The following is a 23,374-nucleotide window of genomic DNA, read 5'->3' as shown; positions in this document are numbered from 1 at the left end:
TCCAGATCTCAGTGGGAAGGGTTCCAGTTTTTCTCCATTCAGTATGATGCTGGCGCTGGGTTTTTCATATATTGCTTTAATTATGTTGTGGAATATTCCTTCTATACCTTGGTTAGGGTTTTTAGTATAAAATGGTGTTGGATTTTGTCGAAAGCTTTTTCTGCATCTATTGATACTATTATGTGATTCTTGTTTTTCAGTTTTTGAATGTGGTGTATCACATTTATGGATTTCTGAATGTTGAACTATCCCTGCATTCCAGGAATGAATCCAACTTGATCTGAATGAATGCTCTGTCTGATGTTTTTTTGAATTCTATTGGCTAGGATTTTGTTGAGAATCTTAGCATCAATGTTCATCAGAGAGATAGGTCTGTAGTTTTCCTTCTCTGTTGGTTCTCTATCTGGTTTTGGGATTAAGGTGATGTTGGCTTCATAGAATGAGTTTGGAAGGGTTGCTTCCTTTTCTATTGTTTTGAAGAGTTTGTAGAGGATTTGGGTTGGTTCTGTTCGGAATGTTTTGTAGAATTCTGTATTGAAACCATCTGGGCCTGGGCTTTTCTTTGTTGAGAGATCTTTAATCACTGATTCAATCTCTGCTTCAGGTATGGGTTTGTTCAGTTCTTTTGTTGCCTCTGGGCTAGATTTTGGTAGGCAGTGGGAGTCTAAGAACTTTTCCATTTCTTGGTGGTCTTCTGATTTGTTGGAGTACAGTTCTTTGTAGTAATTTCTAATTATTTTCTTGATGGTTGCGGTGTCTGTTGTTATGTTGCCTTTTTCATTCTTGATGCTGTTAAATCTCGCTTTCTCTTGTTTTTTTCTTTGTCAGTCGGGCCAGTGGAGTGTCTACTTTGTTTATCTTCTCAAAAAAACAGCTTTTTGATTCATTGATTTTGTGTACAGTTTTTTAAAATTTCTATTTGGTTTATCTCCTCCCTCGTTTTGATGATTTCTTGTTTTCTCTTGTTTGTGGGGTCCTTCTGCTGCTGCTTTTCCAATTCCTGGAGTTGTGTGCTCAATTCCTGTATTTGGCACCTTTCTTGGGCCTTGATGTGAGCTCCAATTGCAATGAGCTTACCCCGTAGCACTGCTTTGGCGGTTTCCCACAAGTTTTGGAATGTTGTATCAGAGTTTTCATTGGTTTCCATAACTTTTTTGATCTCATCTTTAATTTCTTCTCTGACCCATTGTTCATTTAATAGCGTATTGTTCAACCTCCAAGAGTTTCTATATTTCCTGGGGCATTTTGAATTGTTGATTTCCAGTTTCATTCCATGGTGGTCTGAGAGGGTACATGGTATAATTCCAATCTTTTTGAAGTTATTTAGATTTGGTTTGTGTCTTATCATGTGGTCGATTCTGGAGAAGGTGTCATGAACTGCTGAAAAAAAAATGTATAATCTGTGGTCTTAGGATAAAAAGTTCTATAAATGTCTACCAAGTCCAGTTGTTCTATTGTTTGTGTGAGCTTTGTTGTTTCTTTGTTGAGTTTTTGTTTCATTGGTCTGTCTATTGGTGTTAATGGGGTGTTGATGTCACCCACAATTATTGTGTGTGTATCCATGTCTCCCCTTAAGTCTGTAAGTAATTGTTTCAGGTACCTAGACATGTTGGAATTTGGTGCATAGATGTTTATGATGGTAATTACTTCCGGATGGATCATTCCTTCACCAATATAAAATGGCCTTCCCTGACCCTTTTGATGTTTGTCACATGGAAGCCTATAGCATCTGAAATTAGGAGAGTTACTCCAGCCTTTTTTTTCTTGTCCATTGGCCTGAAATATCTTTTTCTATCCTTTCACTTTCAGTTTCTTAGCATCTTTTCTGGTCAGATGTGTCTCTTGTAGACAACCGATAATTGGGTCCTGTTTGATGATCCATTCCATTAATCTATGTCATTTGGTTGGTGAGTTTAGGCCATTTGTGTTAAGAGTTAATATTGAGAGGTTGTGCTTTTGTGGGTGTTGGTATCTGTGTAATTGCCCCTCCTTGTGTGGACTTTAGTGGGGAGACCTTCCTGTTTGCCATCTTTGTTTATGGTTTGCCTCTTTTTTTCTGGATTTAGCACATTTCTAAGGAGATTTTGTAGAGCTGGTTTTGTGCATATTCTTCTAGTTTCTCTTTGCCATGGAAGTATCTGATTTCGTTCTCAAATACAAATGAGATCTTTGCTGGGTACATTATTCTTGGTTGACAGTTGTTCTGATTCAGGATTTGGAAGATCTTTGTCCATTCTCTCCTTGCTTGTAGGGTCTCTTCAGAGAAGTCAGCAGTGATTCTGATTGGTTTTCCCTTATGTGATCTTTTCTCTGCTTTGTATTTGTCTCAGAATTTTTTGTTTGTCTTCGTTGGAGTGGAACTTGAGCACCATATGTCTGGGTGAGGTTCTCTTTGGATCATATCTGAAGGGAGTTCTCTGTCCATCCTGGATTTGGGCTGGGTTCATGTTCCAAGTGTTTTGGAAGTTTTCCTGTATAATTTTGTCGAGCACCATATGCATACCTGACTCTCTTTCCACTCCTTTGGGAAGGCCTATGATCCTAATATTTGATTTTCTGAGGTTGTCTTTCATTTCCTGTATGGTCTTGTTGGCTTTGATCAGACTTGTCTCCAACTGTTTAATGAACTGGGTACCTTCATTTTGTGTGTCTTCAGTTTCAGAGATCCTCTCTTCTGTTGTGTTTATTCTGTTGGACAGACTCTCAACTTTGTGCTCTAAGTCATGAATTTTGCTTTGAACTTGTTGTATTTCTGTGATTATGTGGTTCTTGAATTCCTTGAAGCCTTCCCAGTTCTTCTCATTGTCTCTGATGAATTTTATCATTATTTTTTAAAATTCCTTGTCTGGTAGAACTTCCATGTGCTCATCTTGCATCTCCAAAATAGATATTGGCTTTTGGTCCTTTTTTGGTGGAGTGCTGGCTCTCTTGTCTGGATCATTATTTTTTCTGATATTTCTTCCCATTGCATTATTGTTTCTTCTTGATTTGGGGTATTTATTCTCTGATTTGTTTATCCACAGTTTCTGGTCTCAGTGCAGTAGTCTGGAGTAGGTGTGAGACTGCTACTGCTTTTTAGTTTGCATATGGAAGAGAATTTCTCTGAGGTCTATTGGGAATGTTTGGCAAGGGTGGGGGTAGGGTAGCTTTGTTAACCCCTGGATGTATAACCCTCTGTAGCTGGGTTTCTCTAACGTCTGTTGGCTATGACGTAGTTCTGTGTGCGTCTTCTGGGGTAGGGTGTAGTAGCAGCACTTCTTAGCTTCAGGACTCTGGGTCTCTAGTCTGAGCGGCTTAGGGAGACCCCTTGTGCCTCTCAGGCCTGTGAGGGAATATGTGTCAGGCTGCCAGGGGCTCTAGCTGTGTCAGGACCACTGCCCATTAAGGGCAGGACTCCATCCCACTACTATTTTTCTCTATAGCCTCTGCTGGGGATTCTTTTCCCTGGTGCCCGCACCGTTGTGATAGATCAAGGCACACTCCGCCTGGCCCCTATGCTCACTGGGGCCCTTGGCACCCATTGCTGATGCTAGCTCAGTTGCAATTTCAGGGCACGCTCCACCAAGCCCCTGTGATTGCCTGGGCCCTGGGCGTCCACTTGCTGTGTATGCTGATGTCACCAAGGGGTTTCCTGACACGGTCCGCCTGTCCCCTATGCTGATGGGGACTTCAGATGCTGGTAATACTTAGGAGCCTGCAGGTGCAGAACATCGAGGCCCCAACCTGCCATGAGACCCGGGCACTGGTGCGCTGAGGGGGCTCCAAGCACTATCCTATAGAAATTGGATCCTGCAGGCGTGGCATATCTGGGCACAAGAGTATTCAAGATGCTCTCCATGCGTCCCCAGCAGCACAGGACCACGGGGCGCCACCAACGAGGCCTCGTCCCCAACACCCACATTACCTCAGAGCGTGGGGGAGACAAGAAGCTCTCAGTACATCCCCTGCATGTGGGTCCACAGGGCGAGGGAATGTTCAAGACACTCTCTGTGCATTCCCAGCTGCTGGGCACCCCCTCCAAGGTCCAGGGGACTCAAGGCTCACTCTCTGCCCATTCCCAACAAGCTTGCAACTTCAGGGCATGGGGGAATTGAGGTGCTCTCTGGGTGCGCTGCCTGCACGTGGGTCCACAGGGGCGGGGGTGTTCAAGATGCTTTCCTGTGTCCCCAGCCACTGGTGAGTTGTGTCTCCTGTAAGAGGCAGATAGATGGGCTTTGTTTTTTGATCCAGTCCTCTAATCTGTGGCATTTGATTGATGAGTTTAAACCATTTACATTCAATGTTAATATGGATAGGTGGCAATTTGGTCCTGTCATCTTAGCAATGTTACATAGTGGTGGTAAAAGTGGACATCTTTGTCTAGTTTCAGATCTTAGTGGAAAAGCTTCCAGTCTTTCCTTGTTTAGTATGATGATATTGTTTTGATTGTGGGGTAGAATATTCCTTCTATGCCTGTCTTGGTTAAGGTTTTTAGCATGAAGTGGTATGGGATTTTATCAAATGCCTTCCCTGCATCTATTGAGGTGATCATATGGTTTTTATTTTTTCAATTTGTTGGTGTGGTGAATCACATTTATTGATTTATGAATGTTAACCCATCCCTGTGTTCCAGGAATAAATAACACCTAGTCCACATGGATGAGCTATCTCTTGTTTTGCTGGATCCTGTTGGCTAGTATTTTGTTGAGGATTTTTGCTTCTATGTTCATCAGGGATATCAGTCTGTAATTCTCTTTCTCTGTTGCATCTTTATTTGGTTTTGGCATTAAGGTGATGTTGGCTTCATAGAGTTTGGAAGGGCTGCCTCCTTTTCTATTGTTTTGAATAGTGTGTGGAGGGTTAGGATAAGTTCTTGGAACATTTGCTAGAATTCAGCAGGGGAATCATCCTGTTTCTTTCCTGGGAAGGATTTAATTACTGATTCAATCTCTGCCAGGTTATATATCTAGATTTTTAATTACCTCATAATCTGATTTTGGTAAATTGTATGTGTCCAAAAATCTATCCATCTCTTCCAGGTCATCTGATTTGTTGGCGTATGTTCACTTGTAATGGATAGTTCCTGGTAATCTTTGTATGTCCGAGATAACATTGCTATATTTCCTTCTTCGTCCCTGATGCTATTGATTCTTATATTCTCTCTCCTTTTTTACTAGTTGAATAGTGGGGAATCTAATTTGTTGATTTTCTCATTGAACTCATATATTGTACTTTTTGTCTCTATTTGGTTTATTTCCTCCTTGTTTTGATTATTTATTCTTTCCTGCTAATCTTGGGATTGCTTTGCTCTAACTGTCTAGCTCCTTCAGACATGTGGGCAGCCTGTTTGCTTGGTCACAGCGTTTTATTTCACCCAGATGTTCTCTCTCAGTAGCTCTCAGAACTCTAAGATGGACATTTCCTGAAGAGCTCCTGCATTGTTTCTCACCGCTCCCCCCAATATTCGTCTAGAATCTGTTTTTTCCCCCATCTCCCTTTTCTGTCCTCAGAGACTCACCCCGGTCACCCCTGCAGCATCAGCATGTTCCAGCAAGTGTGAGTGAGCTGCAACAGGCATGTGGGAAACTAAACACAAAGACGAAGTGAGTCTCAGCACAGAAACCAGAGATTCAGGCATGGGTTCCCATATAATGCATGGTAATAACCTTGCGAAGTCTCCTTTGACAGGGCAGCTTCATCAGGCCTCACACGTGCACTACGTACAGTTCTGCAGTGTCCTTGTGTCACACACACAATGCCTAAATCCACAGTGCCGTGTCGTCTATGCTATCTATGTATGAACACAGTCATTTGTGTGCAAACGGGGATGTGAACATGTCATCAGGTGAGAAGAGATGCTTGTTTTTAGGACTCCCCTCTGAAGAGAATGATCGGGAGGTGAGAGAGGCATGAGCTGTAATAGGAGACATTGGGCTTTTGTGAATCAACAACACACGTGGTTTAGGACCACCCAGTGCATGGGAAGCTGTCAGCGTTACGAGAGTCTCCCAGAACCACTCATCCTGTTTTCTACTACTTCATATTGTCCTTCCTGACCTTGTACCTCTGTGTGTCTTTGTATCTCTCAGCTTTTCTGTCTCAGTTGCATGGTTTCCCACCATGCAGGCAGCCTTTGGATTCAGCGTCTGCATTGGCCACTTTTGTGCCAGGCCCCGCGGGTTGTTTTCTGTCTCCCTAGTGTTTCCCAATGGACTGCAATGATGTGGTGGAGAGATGTGTGGAAAGCAGGGGCTGTGTGACTGTCCAGGAAGGCAACTGGACAAATAGCTGCCAGGTCAGCTACAAAAAGCTGAAGAATGGCCCTACACCAAAATTGCCATGTTCCATCTAAAAATGTCAATTTATCAGCTAAAACACACAAAACAGAAGAAAACAGCAGAGCATCATTCCCCATAGAAATAAAAGCCAATTGGAGCAGCCCTTGAGGGGCTCCAGTGATGGAACATGAAGCCAGGCCTCATGAATGTGCTCAAAGACCAAAAGAGAGAAGCTTCAAGGCACACAGGTGCAGCCTGACAGAGATGTCGCACCAAACGGAACCTACAGACACAGAAACCAGACACTGTGCTTTACACCACAGACAGGGCATTGGGCAGAGGCTCGTTGAGTTATCATACCTCTCAATCAAAAACTAGAGCTGAATAGGACAATGTTCATCCTTACAGGCTCCCAACTCAGGGCACACAGCAAACTCAAGGATCAGTCAACAGAAGCATGAAGGGTGGCCAGGCCTCACAGGTGTCGTCAGGTATACCGGCAAACCACCATGGCCGTCCAAGCAAGAGTGACCACGGTCTCACAGATGTCATCAAGTGTACCTGTAAGTCATCATGGCCATCGCAGGAAAGATGACCAGAGCCTCACAGATGCCATCAGGTATTCCGGCAGACCACCATGACCATCCCAGGAAGGGTGACCAGGGCCTCGTGGACATCAGCAGGTGCTCAGCAGACCATCATGACCGTCCTAGGAGAGGAGGGAAGGGGCAGGAACCAAGTTAAAGAGACAATTAGCATGAAAGGTTCCCAAATGTGGTGAATACTTGAACCTATGTACAGGAACTTCATTGCTTCTCAATTCCAATGGAGTGCACCTTTGGCACAGAACAGAGCAGCTCCCAGAGCTGAGAGCAGCGCAAGCAGCATGAGGATCAGCTGACTCCTCCTTGTCAACAACCGGGCTGAGCATAGACACACAGACTCACGCCACGGCCGGAAGTGGCTGCTGACCACAAAACCAACATCCAGCAAAGTGTCCATCAGAGAACAGAGAGCAGGCTGGGACACCATGTGGGAATCCTGAGGCCGAGTCCCGGCTTCCTGCCGACGCACCACCAGGGGCAGCTCCAGTAGCTGGGTCCTTGCCCCATAGCCCCTGACTCCAGGCTCTAGCTGACCCAGCGAGACTGTTGAAGGCACCAGGCGTGTGAGCCAGTGGAAAGGTGATCTCTCTCTCCATCTCAAACACATCTTTCAAATGGAGGATAGACTGATCTATTCCTGGATTTTGTCACTGACCCCTGTGGGAATTACTGAAGAGTCTTTCAGACTAACAACAAAGGCTAGGGCCCAGCAAGGCTGCCTAGCAGCTAAGGTCCTCGCCTTGCATGCGCCGTGATCCCATATAGGTGGTCAGTTCTGATCCTGGCAGCTCCACTTCCCATCCAGCTCCCTGCTTGTGGCCTGGGAAAGCAGTCAAGGATGGCTCAAGGCCTTGGCACCCTGCACCTGCATGGAAACCCAGAGGAGGCTCCTGGCTCCTGGCTTCATATTGGCTCAGCTCTGGCTGTTGCAGCCTCTTGGGGAGTGAACCAGTGGATGGACAATTTTCCTCTCTGTCTCTCCTTCTCTCTGTATATATTTGACTTTCCAATAAAACTTAATAATAATAATAATAATAATAATAATAATAATAATAATACTGAATGACCACTTACATCTACAAGCCAAGGGGATGGTGTGCTAGCTCAACAGGCTAATCCTCTTCCTGTAAGCACCATCATCCCATATAGGCACTAGTTCAAGTCCTGGCTGCTCCACTTCCCATCCAGCTCTCTGTTTGTGGCCTGGGAAAGCAGTAGAGGACAGCCCAAAGCCTTGGGACCCTGCACCCACATGGGAGACCCAGAAACTGTTGGCTGCTGGCTTCAGATTGGTTCAGCTCCAGCTATTACAGCCTCTCGGGGAGTGAACCAACAAAAGAAGATATTTCATTCCATCCTTTTCTCTGCAAATCTGCCTTTCCAATAAAAATAAATAGGTCTTTCACAGAAGGCAAATAATCCATTACAAATGTATTTATCCTGATTTAAAAAGCAACTATGTATAACTATGAGTGTAAACATTGACTAACTGACAGCAGAGAAGAACGTAAAGTGTCCGATAGTGGCACCAAGGAAGGGAGAGGGACAGGAGCCCTATTACAAGTTTTCTGTACATGGTTAGTTTAAAGCAGCATTTACCCAAACTAGGCTTTTTAAAATTTAAGGTGCTAAGTTTAATAGGGAAACCACAGAAAAATCTACTCCAAAAACGCCATGAAGGAAAGGGAACTTGGGGCAGGTGTGTGACACAGTGGTCGAGAGTCTCCCTCCCAGCCTGGGTCCTGCGTCTGTGCCTGGGCTGTGCTTCTAGCTCTTGGCCCCGTGCAGCTCTCTGCCAGTGCTCTGGGAGCCAGCGGGTGATGGCTCAAGTTGCTGGATCCCTGTCACCCATGGGAGACCCAGGTGGAGTTGCAGGTTCATAGCTTTGGTCTGGCCCAGCCCTGGCTGTTGTGGGTGTGGGGAGTGAATCAGCAGATGAGCCATTTCCCTCTCTCAGGCCCTTGTTCTTTTTTTCATCCCTTCCTCTGCTTCTATCTCTCATGCTTCAAATAATAAATAAACATTTAAAAGTTATTTACGGAATAAACAGGCTGTTCTCTCCCACCCTCTTTTTTTTCTCTCCCCATCCTTCTATCCCTCTGCATTTCAAATAGATAAATTTTAGCTTTTTCAGAGCACATGATAAATAATGTTAGCACTAAAGAGGACAGTAAAAGATAAATGTTTGAACAAAAAGAAATGATGAGACAACAACCAATTGTCTACCATATTGATAAGTACATTAAGTGTAAATGGATTAAACAGTCCAATAAAAAGCAAAGATTAGAAGAATCTTTTTAAAAAGATCACTGAATGTACAGGAATAAAAAATAAACATGTAAAAAGTAACACATACAAACAATAATGAAAGAGAGCCGGATTAGCTGTAGTAACAGCAAACAAAACACATTTGAAAGGAAAATTCTTACTACAAAGGAGACTTTATTTTGGTAAGTGGGTCAGTCCAGCAGGAAGATATGACTATAGCCACATAGACTTGTGTATACATACACAGAACAACTGAGTCCCAGAATGTATGAAGGGAAAAACAACAGAATGGAAGAGAGACACAGAAAACTCACAGAGACTTCAACATGATGGTGGAGCATCCAGACAGAGGCCAGCAGAGAGATGGACACCTGCCCATCAATCCCTAGATGGTCAGTCAACTGGCTCTAACTGATATTGTGCAGCACCAGCCAACAGCAGCATAACACGCATCATTTACAAATCAATCGCAACAATCTGAGGACAGATAATATGCTAAGCCATAAACTAAGACTCAATTCAGTTAAAAAATTTGAGACCACATAAAAAATACTTTCTCACCACAATGTAAATAAATTAGAAATCAATATATTTGGAAGTTCACAAATACCTGGGAATTAATTGCATAGTGATAAATATTCCCATGTATCAAGGAAATTATAATGGAAATTAGAAAGCATTTTAACTCAATGAAAATAGAAATGCAACAAATAAAATGTTAAGGGGTGCAACCAAAGCAATGCTTACATAGAACTGTATAGTTTTCAATACCCAAGCCTAAATAGAAGAAAGATATCAAATAAATACCTTTATTACTTTTTCCAATTATTATTATTATTTTATGATGCGGTTCCATATGCTCTGGGATTACCATTAACCCCTCCTCAAAGCCCTCCTAACCTCACTGATTTCCCCCATATTATTACAACAATACATAGCTCTTAACACACAGTCATTTGTCCATCACTGTGGGCATGGACAATGGCAGAGACTCCAACATCCTGTTGTCATGACATAGTAAAGTTTCAGTGGGAGTCCAACTCTGATCTGGAAGTAGAGATACGTACTGTGTTGTATCTTCACATCTGGATATGATAATCTCCATTACACAGTTACTATATATCCCCTTAAATGAAAAACCACAATACAAAATCAACAACATGAAGAAAAATAGAAATTTACAATGCCATGAAGTTAATACATGCTACTGCATGTAATAATCTCCATTACACACTTACTGTAATCCCATTAGATGAAAATCTGCAATATAAAATCAACAATAGGAAGAAAAAAAAATAAATTAAAAAATGCCATGAAGTTAAATAACATGCTAGTGAATGACTAATGTGTCACTAAAGAAAAGAAAAAGAAAATCAAGAATTGTCTTGAAGAAAATGGTGCTACTGTATGACTGTATGAGTTAGTGAAAAATTTAATAGGAGAAAAAAAATTGTTTTGAAGAAATAAAGCCAAAAACAAAAACATCAAAATTCACAAGATATAGTTTCCCCTGATCTTTGTTGGTGAGATATGTCTCCTATAGGCAACGAATAGTTCGGTTTTGTTATTTTAATCCAGTCTACTTAATCTATGACATTGATTGATGGGTTTAAGCCATTAATGTTCAGGGTTAATATGAATGGGTGGAACTTTGGTCCTGTCATTTTTGCAATGGGTTGTTCATTGATTTAGTCCTCTGTTGTCATTTTACTGGGATGTTGTTCAAATTTGCCTTTGGTTTTGGTGGCGCTATTCCTCTTCTCTGTCAAGAGAACATCTTCAAGTATCATTTGTAGGACAGGTTTGGAAGAGGCATGTTATTTTAACTTTTCTTTACTGTGGAAGAATTTTATTTTATTTTCAAAGACAAAGGAAAGTTTTGCTGCTGGGTATATTATCCTGGACTGACAATTTTTTTTTGCTTTTAGAATCTGGAATATGTCACTCCATTGTCTTCTGGTTGTAGAGTTTCCTGTGGGAGGTCTCCTGTGAGTCTGATTGCCATTCTTCTATAATTCAATTGATGTTTTTTTTTTTTTCCACATGCACACTTAAGGGTCTTTCCCTTATGTTCAACTGAAGAGAGCTTGATTATCATATGCTGTTGTGAAGATTACTTTAGTTAACTCTGTTGGAGTTCTGTGCTCCTCCGGTATTCTGTTTCCCAATTCTTTCTCTAGATTAGGGAAGTTTTCCCTTACTATTTCATTGAATACACCTTTAAAACCCAGTTTCTCTTTCTGCACCTTTTGAGTCCTATAACTCTTATATTAGGCCTCTTAATAGCGTCTTTCAATTCTTGAATACTTTTTTTAGCTTGATCCAACTCTGCTTCCAGCTTCTTGATTGTTTCCTCCTGCTGACAGGAAAGATCTTCCAATTCTGAAATTCTTTCTTCTGCCTCCTTCATCCTATTTTAGAGACTCTCCCCAGAACTTTTAATTTGCTCCACTGTATTCTTCATTTCTGATATATCAGCTTTCATTTGATTCATTGCTATTTCCTGTGTAACATATTCCTTGAATTCCTGCTTTACGTGCTTCTCATTGTGGTTAAGAAACTTTATCAAAAGTGTTTAGAATTCTGTGTCCCCCATTTTCTCGATATCTTCCTCAGTTAACTCTGAGTTGGCAAAGGCTTTTGCTCCTTTGCAGGGGAGTCTTCAGTAATATTCCTTGTGCCTTTGTCTTTCTTTTTGCTCTTGGTCGTTGTACCTCTGGTTAGCAGATTCTTCTCCTTGGGGCAGGATTCTAAGCTGTGTCACAGGTCTGCAATTCAACTTTACTTATTGTGGTTAGTACATGACTCTTTGTTTGCAGCCACATGTGCCATTCCTCCAGCGAGTTCCAGGTCTGGGCTCTTATGTTAGACTTCCACCATGGTCTCCACAGCCCCAGCTCCTGGCTCACCAGTCTCCATCTCCTGTGATATCTTGCTGAAGCTGCACCGTTGTCTGTGCAACCTTTCTCCCACTTCCTGTTGCAGCAGTTCCTGGAATTAGGGAGACACCAGGTGTCCTAAGTAACTAGGTTGTTGGTGGTTCTGATCTTGCCAGAACCTGTTAACCATTAGTTCTGGGTGTCACCTGGACCAATTCTGACCTGTACGATGCCACAGTCGGAGCTGGAAATGAGTTTGCTGCCAGCTCAGCACACGTGCAGCTCTCTTTTGTCCTGCAGTTTGACAGCCTTTGCCACACTGGACAAAATGGCGCCTGATGTGCCACTGGTTGGTGGTTAGGTCTGCGAGCTACCTGGTCCCATTTTGAATGGAATGCGTAGGATGCCATGTTGGTGCAAGTCACTGAGTCACAAGTGAGTTTGCTCCCAGCTTAGTGCAGGTGCAGGTTGTCTCAAAGCCTTTGCCTCCCTACACAAAACGGAGAAGTCTGGCTATGAAATCCACCCTGCTCCCACTCAGCCTGTTGGAGATCTGCTGCTCTGTCTCTGATTCTGGTAGAATCAAATAAATCAGCAGGACTGATGGTTTTTTGCTTGGTTTACCTGCTTAGCTCTTGGTGAACTCCCTTCCCACCTGGCAGCTGGTGCACTTCTGATCACCACTCGGTGAGTGCCGCTGTGGTGTCTGGTCACTGCAATACCACCGCTGTCTCCATTGCTTTCCTGTGTCTGTCAGTCTCCAGGTGCCCCTCTGCCATTGTCCTGTCCTCTCCTATTTCCTGGAATGCGCCCTCCCCGGTTCACCTGGCTAATGATGCTCTGTCTGTTTAAATGTGTCCTCACCCTATTCAGCCATATTGATGCTTCCTCGAATAAATAACGTCAAACAGTTACATTGAAAATATCAGGAGAGGAAAAAGTTCAGACAGAGAAGCAGACAGAAGTAAGGAAACCTAAGAGCCAAAGTCAGTGACAACTGACGCAACCAAAGTTTAGTTCTTTAGAACGATCAATGTGCTGCGGCCTTGAAAAGCAGCAGAGGACGACCATAGGCCTGGGGACCCTGCACCCGTGTGGGAAATCTGGATGAGGCTTCTGATCGGCTCAGCCCTGGCTGTTGCACCACTAGGGGACTGAACCCAGGGGCGGAAGAGTGTTCTGCCTCTCCTCTCCGTAAATCTGCCTTTCCACCAACAAATAGATAAATCTTTAAGACGATCAACACATCCTCTGATCGGTGGGAGACAGAGGGGACCGACTGGTCACAGAAGCAGAGGGAGGCAGGGCCTCTGTGAACCCTTCTGATGAACGCCTCAGAGAGCACGAAGCCAACTGGAGTGACAACCTAGAGAAAACAGAAGCAGAAAGAGAGGAAATACATAGCTTGATCTCTCGCTAATGAACACATGGAATTGGTCATTTCAGCTATCACATCTAGAAAGCCTCAGACGGATGTGGCTTCACTGGTTCCTTCCATCCAGCACTGCTAACACCTTTGGATACACCTGCGCTACTGTCAAGGTTGGAAAACAGTTCAATGGTGGGAGGACAGACGTAGGAAAACAATAAACCCCCAACCAAAGGCCAACCTGACTTCTACACCTTACACAAAAATGGACAAAATGGATCTTGCAGTTCAGTGGGAATTTTAAAACCATGAAACTGTCCGTATTTCTTCTTACAGGTACATGTAATTATTTTATAGAATTTAATTTGCAAAGCTCATTAACAGGCCGAGGGATAAAAAAAAATAATCCAAATGAAGTAAGTTCTAGGATGTACCAGCTACCTCCCGTATATACAGGTGTCTTTTGAGGGACAGGACCCAGGCGGAGGGCGGAGGGAGAGCAGGTGAGCGCTCAGTGGGCGCAGCATCTCCTTGCATCTACACGGATGCCCAGAGTTGGAGACCTGGACAAGGCTCCTAGCTCCTGATCGGCTCCGCTCTGACTCAGAGCTGTGCTCAAGCTGTGCGAGTCCGCGTGGACGTGAGGTGGATGAGCAGGGTAGAGACGCAGTCTCCTCCTGCCCACGCAGATGCCCGGAGCTGGCAGGTACCTCGCGCAGAGTGCGGAAGTGCATCCGCCCGCCAAGGCGGATGACGCAAGGTGCACATGCAGTTTCCCTGTGGTGTTGGAGTGGTGGCTCCACCGGGGCAGCCCTGGAGGCTGGCTCTCACGGGAGCTCTAGGCTGAAATAAGCCCGGGTCCCCCAAGAGACTCCTCCCTACAGAGTTGAATTGCAGGTGCTGACCTTGGGCTGGCTGCACTAGCCGGAAAGCCTCCAGAGAGAAAGGCCCAGAAAAGCCCGGGGATCTGCAGTGACATGGTTTGTGGCCCAGCACGGAGAGGTCTGGCTGCAGCCTCATGCCCACGGGATGCAGCCCTGGGGTCTCCTGAAGCTGGGAGAAGAAAGGACTGGGGAGGAGGCTCCTGTGACCAGGGAGCAGGGGTGCCCCTGAGCGGCAGGAGGCCAGCCCCAGGGAGCTGAGTGCTGGGGTCGAGGGTCAAGGTGTATTTCGGGGGATGACGGGGGCAGGGCCTCCACTGTACCAAATCTTGGCTGACATCTGCATCTCTTATTTTTAAAGATTTACTTTAAAAAAAAAATCAGTTACAGAATTATATAGAGAGGAGAGATAGGAGAGAGCCCCCATCATTCCCCAAATTACTGCGAGGGCCAGAGCTCATCCAAAGGCAGGAGCCTCTTCCGGTATCCCAGGTGGGTACAGGAGCCCAAGCACTTGGACCTCTCTGCTGCCTTCCCAGGCCACAAGCAGGGAGCTGGATGGGAAGTGCAGCAGCTGAGGGGCCCATCGGTGTCCCTGTAGGGTGCAGGAGGGTTAGTTTGCTGTGCCACCGTGCCAGTCCCTGACATCTGCACCTGTAACAGCCACGTCTGTCCTCAGTGACAGATACGGCGTGAGACTGACAGGACAAGCTGCTTGGCTCACATGGCTTCCTTCCGCTCTTCTGTATCTTCTGAAAACATGTCCACATCTACCTGTGGCCCCATCACCCCTGTAGCCCCTCTTCTCTCTGTGTTCATCCTGCTGCACCGGCTTCTCCTGGACATGGCCAAGCGCAGCTCCCCAGGTGCCTTTATGTCTGTGTTCAGCTTGGAGGGCAGTTTTGTTCACACACGCCTTTCCACTGGCCGTGATCCATCCTTCAAGGACGCTGCCCGGTGTCTCCCAGCTTCCCTCGTGCTGCTCCCATGCTGCTTGGGTATCAGGGAGGAGCCTTCTCTGCACAGCTGCTTTCATGCTTGGAACTTTGTCCTTTGGCATGTGGCTGGGATTCCAAGAAGCCTGACCGCAGCCGGGCAGGAATGCACCCAGGGACAGCCTGACCACAGCCGGTCAGGGGTACAGCCAGGGACAGCCTGATCACTGCTGGGCAGAGGTGCAGCCAGGGACAGCCTGATCACAGCTGGAAAATTTGGGCCTTCGAGGCAGCTTTAGGTTTGCTCTGTTTATAAGCACCAGCCCTGGGCACTTCCTGGGCTCTCTCCACAGAAGCTGGCATCTTTCTCCTCCAACAACCCGGTGTAGGTGTGGAGGGGGAGGCTTACGAAAGCGTTCTCCCTCCCCAGCAGGCAGAGCTTCGGCCGCACACCTCTCAGCTCACACAGCCCCATGTCATTTAGCTCACTGGTTTTTGCAGCACGATTCAGTAGTAAAGCCTTAGGTTGCCCTGTTGGTTAAAAGAAACAAATCCTGCTGAGGGAAAGCAAATCCAGGGAATTGTCTGTTCTTCCGGGCGCCACGAGCCTGACAGGGTGCAGGGACCAGGGGAGTGTGGGGACACACAGTCCAAAGTGTGAGCATTGCAGCAGCCAAGTCCAGAACTCGTGCAGGTCAGGGGAACCTGTGTAAGGTCAGGGGAACCTGTGCAAGGTCAGGGGAACTCGTGCAACATCGAGAGGCTCCTTTCTTTTCAGATTTACTCACTTGGAAGGCAGAATGAGAGAAGAAAGGGCTCTGTCTTCTCCAAATGACCGCAGCAGCCAAGGATGGACTACACTGGAACCCGCAGTCCCCCAGGTGGTCTCCCACGTGGTCCACGCTCTGCTGCCTCCCCAGGTGCATCTGTTAGGAGCTGGGTCAGAAATGGAGCAGCCGGGGCCACCGGATCTGGCGTAAGCAGGGAGTTTTATCGACTGCACCACCCAGCGCTCCTTGAGGGACCTACGTCTGGGGCAGGAGGACTCACAGGCTGGGGAGGAGGGACCCGCTGGCAACAGTGTGGGATCCATAGCTCGGGAATGGGTGAGGCTGCGTGGATGTCTCAGGGTGCTGGGGGCAGAACGACCCTGGCCTCATGGCCTGCCGGGGGCGGGGAAGAAGCACGGTGCCTGGTGGAGACGTGGGATGGCAGAGGCTGAGCAGGTCCCCAGGCCACACAGGGGGTGCTGGGTGCAGAAGCCGCAGCTGTAGCAGAGGCATGGTCAGAGCCCTGGGCGGCTGGCGCTCAGGACTGAAGCCTGGCAGTGCCCCCCAGTGGCGAATGCTGCATCAGACCAGGAATTTCTCAAGGGCTTCAGCTGCTGATGGGTCCTCGCTTGCAGGTGAGAGGGAAGGCAGGGAACCACCTGCCGGAGTCCAGCTCCAGCCGGAGCTCGGGAAGGGTGCGTGGAGTCGGCGATAAAGAAAGACACAGACACAGACACTTGGTGCGTTCTCACTCCAGCTCAGGAAAAAGCTGTGCTTTTTATTTACTCAAAACCCTTCTCAAGCTTCTGCGCAAGCAACTATTCTATTTTTTTTTCTTTTCAAAATTAAGGGGGCATGTACAGACATTTGGTCACTCCGTCTGCACTTCAAGGCTAAGCAGGTGCTCCTAAAGATAATTTTGCAAAATACTGTATTCATATTCTTCAAAGCAAGCTATTGTTTATTCTTCAACAGTAGCCATGGAGCAACAGCCAGGACTCCAAGGCCAAGGCACATGCAATTACCTGCTAATCAGTAGTACTTTCCCACCACATTTTTACTTCTACGGCTTACCCATCATTTAATGGGAAAATAGGTTATAAGAGAAAAAACCTAAAATCTAAAACAGAAACTTCAAATGTTAAATCCCCCTATAACTATAGACTCCTACAACCCCATAAACAATAAAGCAATAATCAAAAGCATTTTTCTTTAATAAAAGCATCCTTAATTCCTCTAGCTAAAAATTATAAAAGTGGCTAAAACAGTTACATTTTCTATGTTCCAAAAAAATTGCAAAGACAGGCTAGCCTTTGAGATAACAATGACTATATTTATTGCCATAGCAGTTTCAGCTCTCACTCCCATCACTTGCATTAATATTTAGGATATTTTCAAGCCCCTTCCCAGAGGGTGTGCTGCATGTCTGGGCCCGATTTCAGGACAATGGGTAGGTACACAATAAGGTGTCCAGAAATGGCATGGGCTTAATTGTGCTCCTGTGTGTAAATTGTCAAAGGCGCACTCACCAAGACATTATCAGTGACATCAACTCTCAAGCTCACATCGGTTGCAAAAACCTGCAAAAACTGTCTCACAGGGGCAAACAACAATGCCTCAAAAGAATACAGAATTCTTAGTGGGGTGCTTGAGTGTCCATGCAGCCAGGGGGTGAAACAGCGTCAGGGTGGTCAGAGAGAAATCCGCCGGGCCCTGCCAAACAGCTGGAAGCTCCCCCGGGCCCTGCCAAACAGGGGAGCTGTTCTCTTCACACCTTCGTGCCATCCACACCTACCGCACGGACCCCAGCAACCACCCTTGACACCTCCTTGGGAAGCCGCCATAGGGACTGCAGGTGCAGGACTGGGAGCCTGCTGTCAGCACATGGAAGCCCAGATGGCCACAGAGACCATGGAGACCATAAAGTGGGACTCACCTTAGGGCTGTGTGACCAGGTCTGCTGGTGATCACTGCTGGGTGGGGCTGGCCACAGGGTATGGCCCTCACCCACTCGTGCCTGCTGGAGGCTGGTGGGGCTGGCCACAGGGTATGGCCCTCACCTACCTCGTGCCTGCTGGAGGCCGGTGGGGCTGGCCACAGGGTGTAACCCTCACCTACTCGTGCCTGCTGGAGGCTGGTGGGGCCCATGCTGAGAGCCGCCGGACATGCATGTGCGGGCTGTGCACACACAGCCTTGGCTCCGACAGTCCGACTGTTTTCCAGCACGGCAGGGCCCTGCGCAGCTGTACCTGCACCATGTGGCACCGAGTCCTCCACTCTCCTGTGGCCACTCATGATGCTGCCACTCCAGTGACCAGAGCCCTCCTGAGGGGTGGCCATGGTTTCTGGCCTAGCCTCAATATTCATTTCCCTGTGTGCGAATGGTGTTGATGGGCTGTGTCGTCTGCTGAGGTCTGTCTGACCCTTGGCCTTCCCATCAGGCTGTTTGCAGGAGACAGCCCTGCCCACAGGGTCCTTCTGCCACACACTCCCTTTCCCCAAGACAGGCTGCAGGCAGGAGAGATCACCTATGGGCCAGGGCTAAGTGCCTGGACAGGCTCAGCTCAGAGGTCAGGCCTCTCCCCAGCTGGGCCAGGCTCCTGCTAATTGGTAGCGAGGGGCACTGGGTAATTGGGCTCTAGAGGCTGCAGGTCCGTGCATACGGCACAGAAGCCTGGCCCCTCCCAGGCCCCTCTTCTAAGTGGCTGCCCTTGGAGGAGCGCCCGTGTGCCTGCTCGAGGCAGCCGGGTCGTGTGGACACTGCTCCCTCTGTGCCGTAGGTGGAGAGGAGCGAACCCCTGGCTATGACGGGCTGAGGCCCCTGCAGAGCCTGCCGGTGAGTCCCCTTGGCATCCAGGTCTGACTGGCCACCCTGGACCTGCACCCTCACAGAAGTCAATGGAGCAAGGCCGGGCCTGGGACTGCACCCCACCCAGCACCCCTCCCTGACACCCCATGCTCTCCCTGTAGTCTAAGATTCCACCAGGCACAGGCCCACCTCCCCCATTGGGTGGCCCTCTTGGGCCACCATGGACATCTGGAAATCTGCCCGAGGAAGGCCACTGGTCCAGGTGCTCAGCGCCCTTCCTGAGGGCCTGCTGGCAGGGGCTGGGGCACAGAGCAGCCATGCCCCATGTCAGGCTGCTCCAGCACACCTGGGCAGAGCCAGGCTTTCAATCCCAACCTCCCTCCCCTGCCTCCTTGTGAATTGAGAACTGCCATCTTCCACACTGTGCTCCTGCTGGGTCTGACAGACCACTGAGGTGTCTGCTTGGGGGCAGGCTACCCTCCCAGCCCCAGCTCATCCTGGGCGTATCCAGCTCCTTTACTGGTGCCTGCAGGGAGATCTGAACACAGAAGCAGTTGAAACCCAAGCTGACATCCATCCAGGGGCTGGTCACTTGACAAGGCCCACTGCAGCCCATGCAGGGACAGTAAGACCACAGCAGGCACATGCTCTGATCCACATGGGGTTGTCAGGGACGATAGAAGGCAAGCACCTACCTCCTGGGATAGTTAGCCACTCTATAGTCCTCGTCAGGGTCTCCGTGAATGGTAAGCTCTGCCTCATTCCCCCTGCTGTCTGTCTACACAGGCAGCTATGCCTTCAACCCGGCTCTGTGTCTGCCTGCATGGTCAGCTCTGCCCTCACTCCCCCTGCTCTTTGTGTCTCTGCCCTCATTCCCCCTGCTCTGTCTTCCTGCAGGGTCAGCTCTGCCCTCATTCCCCCCGCTCTGTCTTCCTACGTGGTCAGCTCTGCCCTCACTCCCCCTGCTCTGTCTTCCTGCAGGGTCAGCTCTGCCCTCACTCCCCCTGCTCTGTCTTCCTGCAGGGTCAGCTCTGCCCTCACTCCCCCTGCTCTGTCTTCCTGCAGGGTCAGCTCTGCCCTCACTCCCCCTGCTCTGTCTTCCTGCAGGGTCAGCTCTGCCCTCACTCCCCCTGCTCTGTCTTCCTGTAGGGTCAGCTCTGCACTCACTCCCTTGTCTGTGCTGTGTGACTGCTTGTTTTTTTGTTTTGTTTTGTTTTGCTCACTCATTTTCATCGTCATTGTTGCCTCCAGTTCAAAGTAAACAAGTGCTCTTTATTAATCTCCTTCTGACTCTGTTTCCTCAAATGTGTCTTTCTCTTCTTTTATTATACTTCTCTTTTTTAAGAATTATATTCTGTAATTCCAAGAAATATAAAAGTTGATGAGATTTCCTCTGACGTAAACTTAAATACCCAATGATTTTTGTGGATGCTGGCATCCTTGTAATAGCCTTCTTTTTGCAGGAACGTTCATCTGGCAGTCGCTAGCTATGAAACAGTGATTCCAATATCCTTTAACAGCAGGCTCTGGGGTTCTTGGGTGAGAAATGTCTCATTTTATGACGTTTGGCTTGGTTTGTGTCCTAGTCCCTTCCTCTTCTTCGTGTCTGTGGTGCGTGGCTGTGGGGTGTTGTTCCAACAAGCTCACCTGGCTGGAAGGGGAGGCTTCAATGTTGAAGTCCAGAATAGCCGAGTATGCTGGGTAGTGACAGGTCCTTCCCCATGTGGGGAAGTGTTACTTCCCTTGGGTGACAGATATTCACAACCTTGGGGACAGTCTTCCATCAGCATTGTTTAGTTCAGATGGGCTAGATCACCCGGTCACCACCCTGAGTGGACCACCCCGTGCGTCGGCTGGCCTTGAGTCCCTGTCCGTGAGTGGACCACCCCACAGTGCCGAGTACTTTGCAGTATGGTTCTGGGCTCATTCTGTTGGGAGTTAATTTGTGCTGTTGAATCGTAGGTCACTGGCTTCCTTTGTGCACCTGTTTCCAGGGTTTTTTTTAAGATTTACATTTCTTTGTTACTTGAAAGACAGAGTCACAGAGAGAAAATAGACAAGGAGAGGAGAGAGAGATGTCTTCCATCTGCTAAATCACTTCCAAAGCAGCTGCAATGGTCAGAGCTGGGCTGTTCCAAAGCCAGGGGCCAGGAGCCTCTTCCAGGTCTCCCACGCGGGTGCAGGGTCCCAAAGCATTGGGCCGTCCTCGACTGCTTTCCAGGCCACAAGCAGGGAGCTGGATGAGATGTGGCACAGCTGGGACACGAACCCATGCCTGTAAGGGATCCTGGGACCGCAGGTGAAGGATTAGCTGGTAGGCCACTACAACTGTGCCATAACAGGTTTTGTGATGGGGTTTGGTGGATGGGGATACAGAAAATGAGGTGAGATGATTTCTCTCACATTTTCCGCATATTTTGGGCTTTTACTGGTGAATTCAGACCATTTTCTCCCTTAAAAATAGTATTGTTTTCCACTCGGATCATTCTTGGGGAGCAAACGCCAACGTTTGCATTTGGGTCCACAGACCACGTCGATGACAATGCCAAGGTGGACTGCTCTGTTGGGGGTGGCTGATGGTCTCCTAGTCAGTTTATCTGACAGAAGTGGTTTATTTTGAGGAGGTAGCCAATATTATAAGTTTTCTACTGAGGAAATTTGCAAGCCCAGTGTTTGCGGATAGGTGCCTTGTATATGCGTAACCACAGGTCTCAGTGCAGCACACAGGACTCCAAGCCAGGCTCCTGCCAACGTGCCATGAAAGCCAGCACCCCCGGACACCCTGGTGTCTGCATTTCAGAGCTCCTTCTCTGCTGCAGCAGAAGGCGGAGTGCATCTAGACCCCAGATTCTGGCCTCACTCTTGGGCATTGGCCTCTTCCCATAGGGTTCCCTCTGGGACCGGGGTGCTGAGAGGAGGGTCCAGAGGAAAGAGTGCTTGTGATCAGGATGCATTGATGCCCTCTTCCTGGCAGGAAACGATGAGGGGGGAGAATGCCACCAGGGTCAGCACGTTCATCCTGCTGGGCTTCCCCACCTCCCCCAGGCTGCAGTACGTGCTCTTCCTCCTCTTCCTGCTCGCCTACCTCTTCGTCCTGGTGGAGAACCTGGCCATCATCCTCACCGTCTGGAGCAGTAGCACCCTCCACAGACCCATGTACTACTTCCTCAGCATCATGTCGACCCTGGAGATCTGGTACGTGTGTGACATCATCCCCAAGATGCTGGATGGCTTCCTGCTCCAGCACAAACACATCTCCTTTGTGGGGTGCATGACTCAGCTCTACTTCTTCAGCTCCTTGGTGTGCACTGAGTGTGTGCTCCTGGCCTCTATGGCCTATGACCGCTATGTGGCCATCTGCCACCCACTGCGCTACCAGGTCATCATGACCACAGGGCTTTGCGTCCAGTTGGTGGCCTTCTCTTTTGCCAGTGGCTTCACCATCTCTGTCATCAAGGTCTACTTCATCTCCAGTGCCACGTTCTGTGGCTCCAACATCCTGAACCACTTCTTCTGTGACATCTCGCCCATCCTCAAGCTGGCCTGCACGGACTTCTCCACTGCAGAGCTGGTGGACTTTGTCCTGGCCTTCCTCATCCTGGTGTTCCCGCTCCTGGCCACCATTCTCTCCTACGGACACATCACCTTGGCCGTGCTGCGCATCCCCTCGGCCACTGGCCGTTGGAAGGCCTTTTCCACCTGTGCCTCCCACCTCACTGTGGTCACCGTCTTTTATATGGCCTTGCTCTTCATGTACGTCCGGCCCCAGGCCATTGACACACGGAGCTCCAACAAACTCATCTCTGTTCTGTACACAGTACTCACACCCATCTTGAACCCCTTGATCTACTGTCTGAGGAACAAGGAATTCAAGGACGCCTTGAGGAAGGCTCTGGGCCTGGGTCCAACTGCACCTAGCTAGGCATGCCTCTGCTTCCAGAAGGATATCTGCTGAGACCCAGGGGAGGCCTCACAATGTGCTGTGTTGGAATTCTTTCATTATTTCAGTATGACTTGTACTTAGATAAATCACATCCACACTTGTCTGTTCTCTATGTCTGCTACAGGTAGTGGCACAACTAAGATGACTGGATTTCTGAAGCTGTGGACAAAGCAGGATGTGGCAACTCCTGTTGAGCTGCCTTTAAACTAGCCATTTTAGGTCATCAGCCATGTTCGTATGCTAGCTAGTCCCAGATCGCTGAGCTCCAGGTACCACCAAAGCACCACACGTCTGGGAAATTATGGGTGCCCCCAGGGCCTCTGTTTTACCCCCCTCTGATGGTCCTGAGAGGACAGCAGGCCCTGCGTTCTCTGGTCCAGACACCCACCCAGAGCCTAGTCAGACACTGAGAAAACAAAAGATGTGCTGTTGCTGCTTGAGTTGATTCTGCTGGACTTGCAGCATGAACAGCAGGACCCATGTCTGTCCTCCTCACTCTGGGATCCCTGAGGCCCAATCACACAAGCAGGAGACAGACACCGAGTGCAGGACTAGTGGTAGGTGGATCTGTGGAAAGCAGAAGCTCACGTGGGGCATCCCTGCAGCAAGGAGAGGCAGCCTGCCCAGTGGGAGGGCCACCAGGATGCCAGGAGGACAA

The 23,374-nt window shown here is 48.0% G+C and overlaps 1 protein-coding gene across 1 annotated transcript; it reads left to right on the top strand.

The window, feature by feature from the left end:
- The first annotated feature begins 21,753 nt into the window (after positions 1-21,753).
- On the top strand, positions 21,754-22,904 carry LOC121151144 (olfactory receptor 6B2-like). The gene has a single exon (XM_040972374.1). It carries the CDS (start codon positions 21,754-21,756, stop codon positions 22,693-22,695), a length of 942 nt encoding a protein of 313 aa, XP_040828308.1. The 3' UTR covers positions 22,696-22,904.
- The last annotated feature ends 470 nt before the right edge of the window (positions 22,905-23,374 follow it).

The sequence above is a fragment of the Ochotona curzoniae genome, unplaced genomic scaffold, assembly GCF_017591425.1.
Source record: "Ochotona curzoniae isolate NIBS_2020 unplaced genomic scaffold, NIBS_Ocur_1.0 contig_2294, whole genome shotgun sequence".
NCBI lineage: Eukaryota > Metazoa > Chordata > Mammalia > Lagomorpha > Ochotonidae > Ochotona > Ochotona curzoniae.
This window is presented reverse-complemented; position numbering and strand designations above follow the sequence as displayed.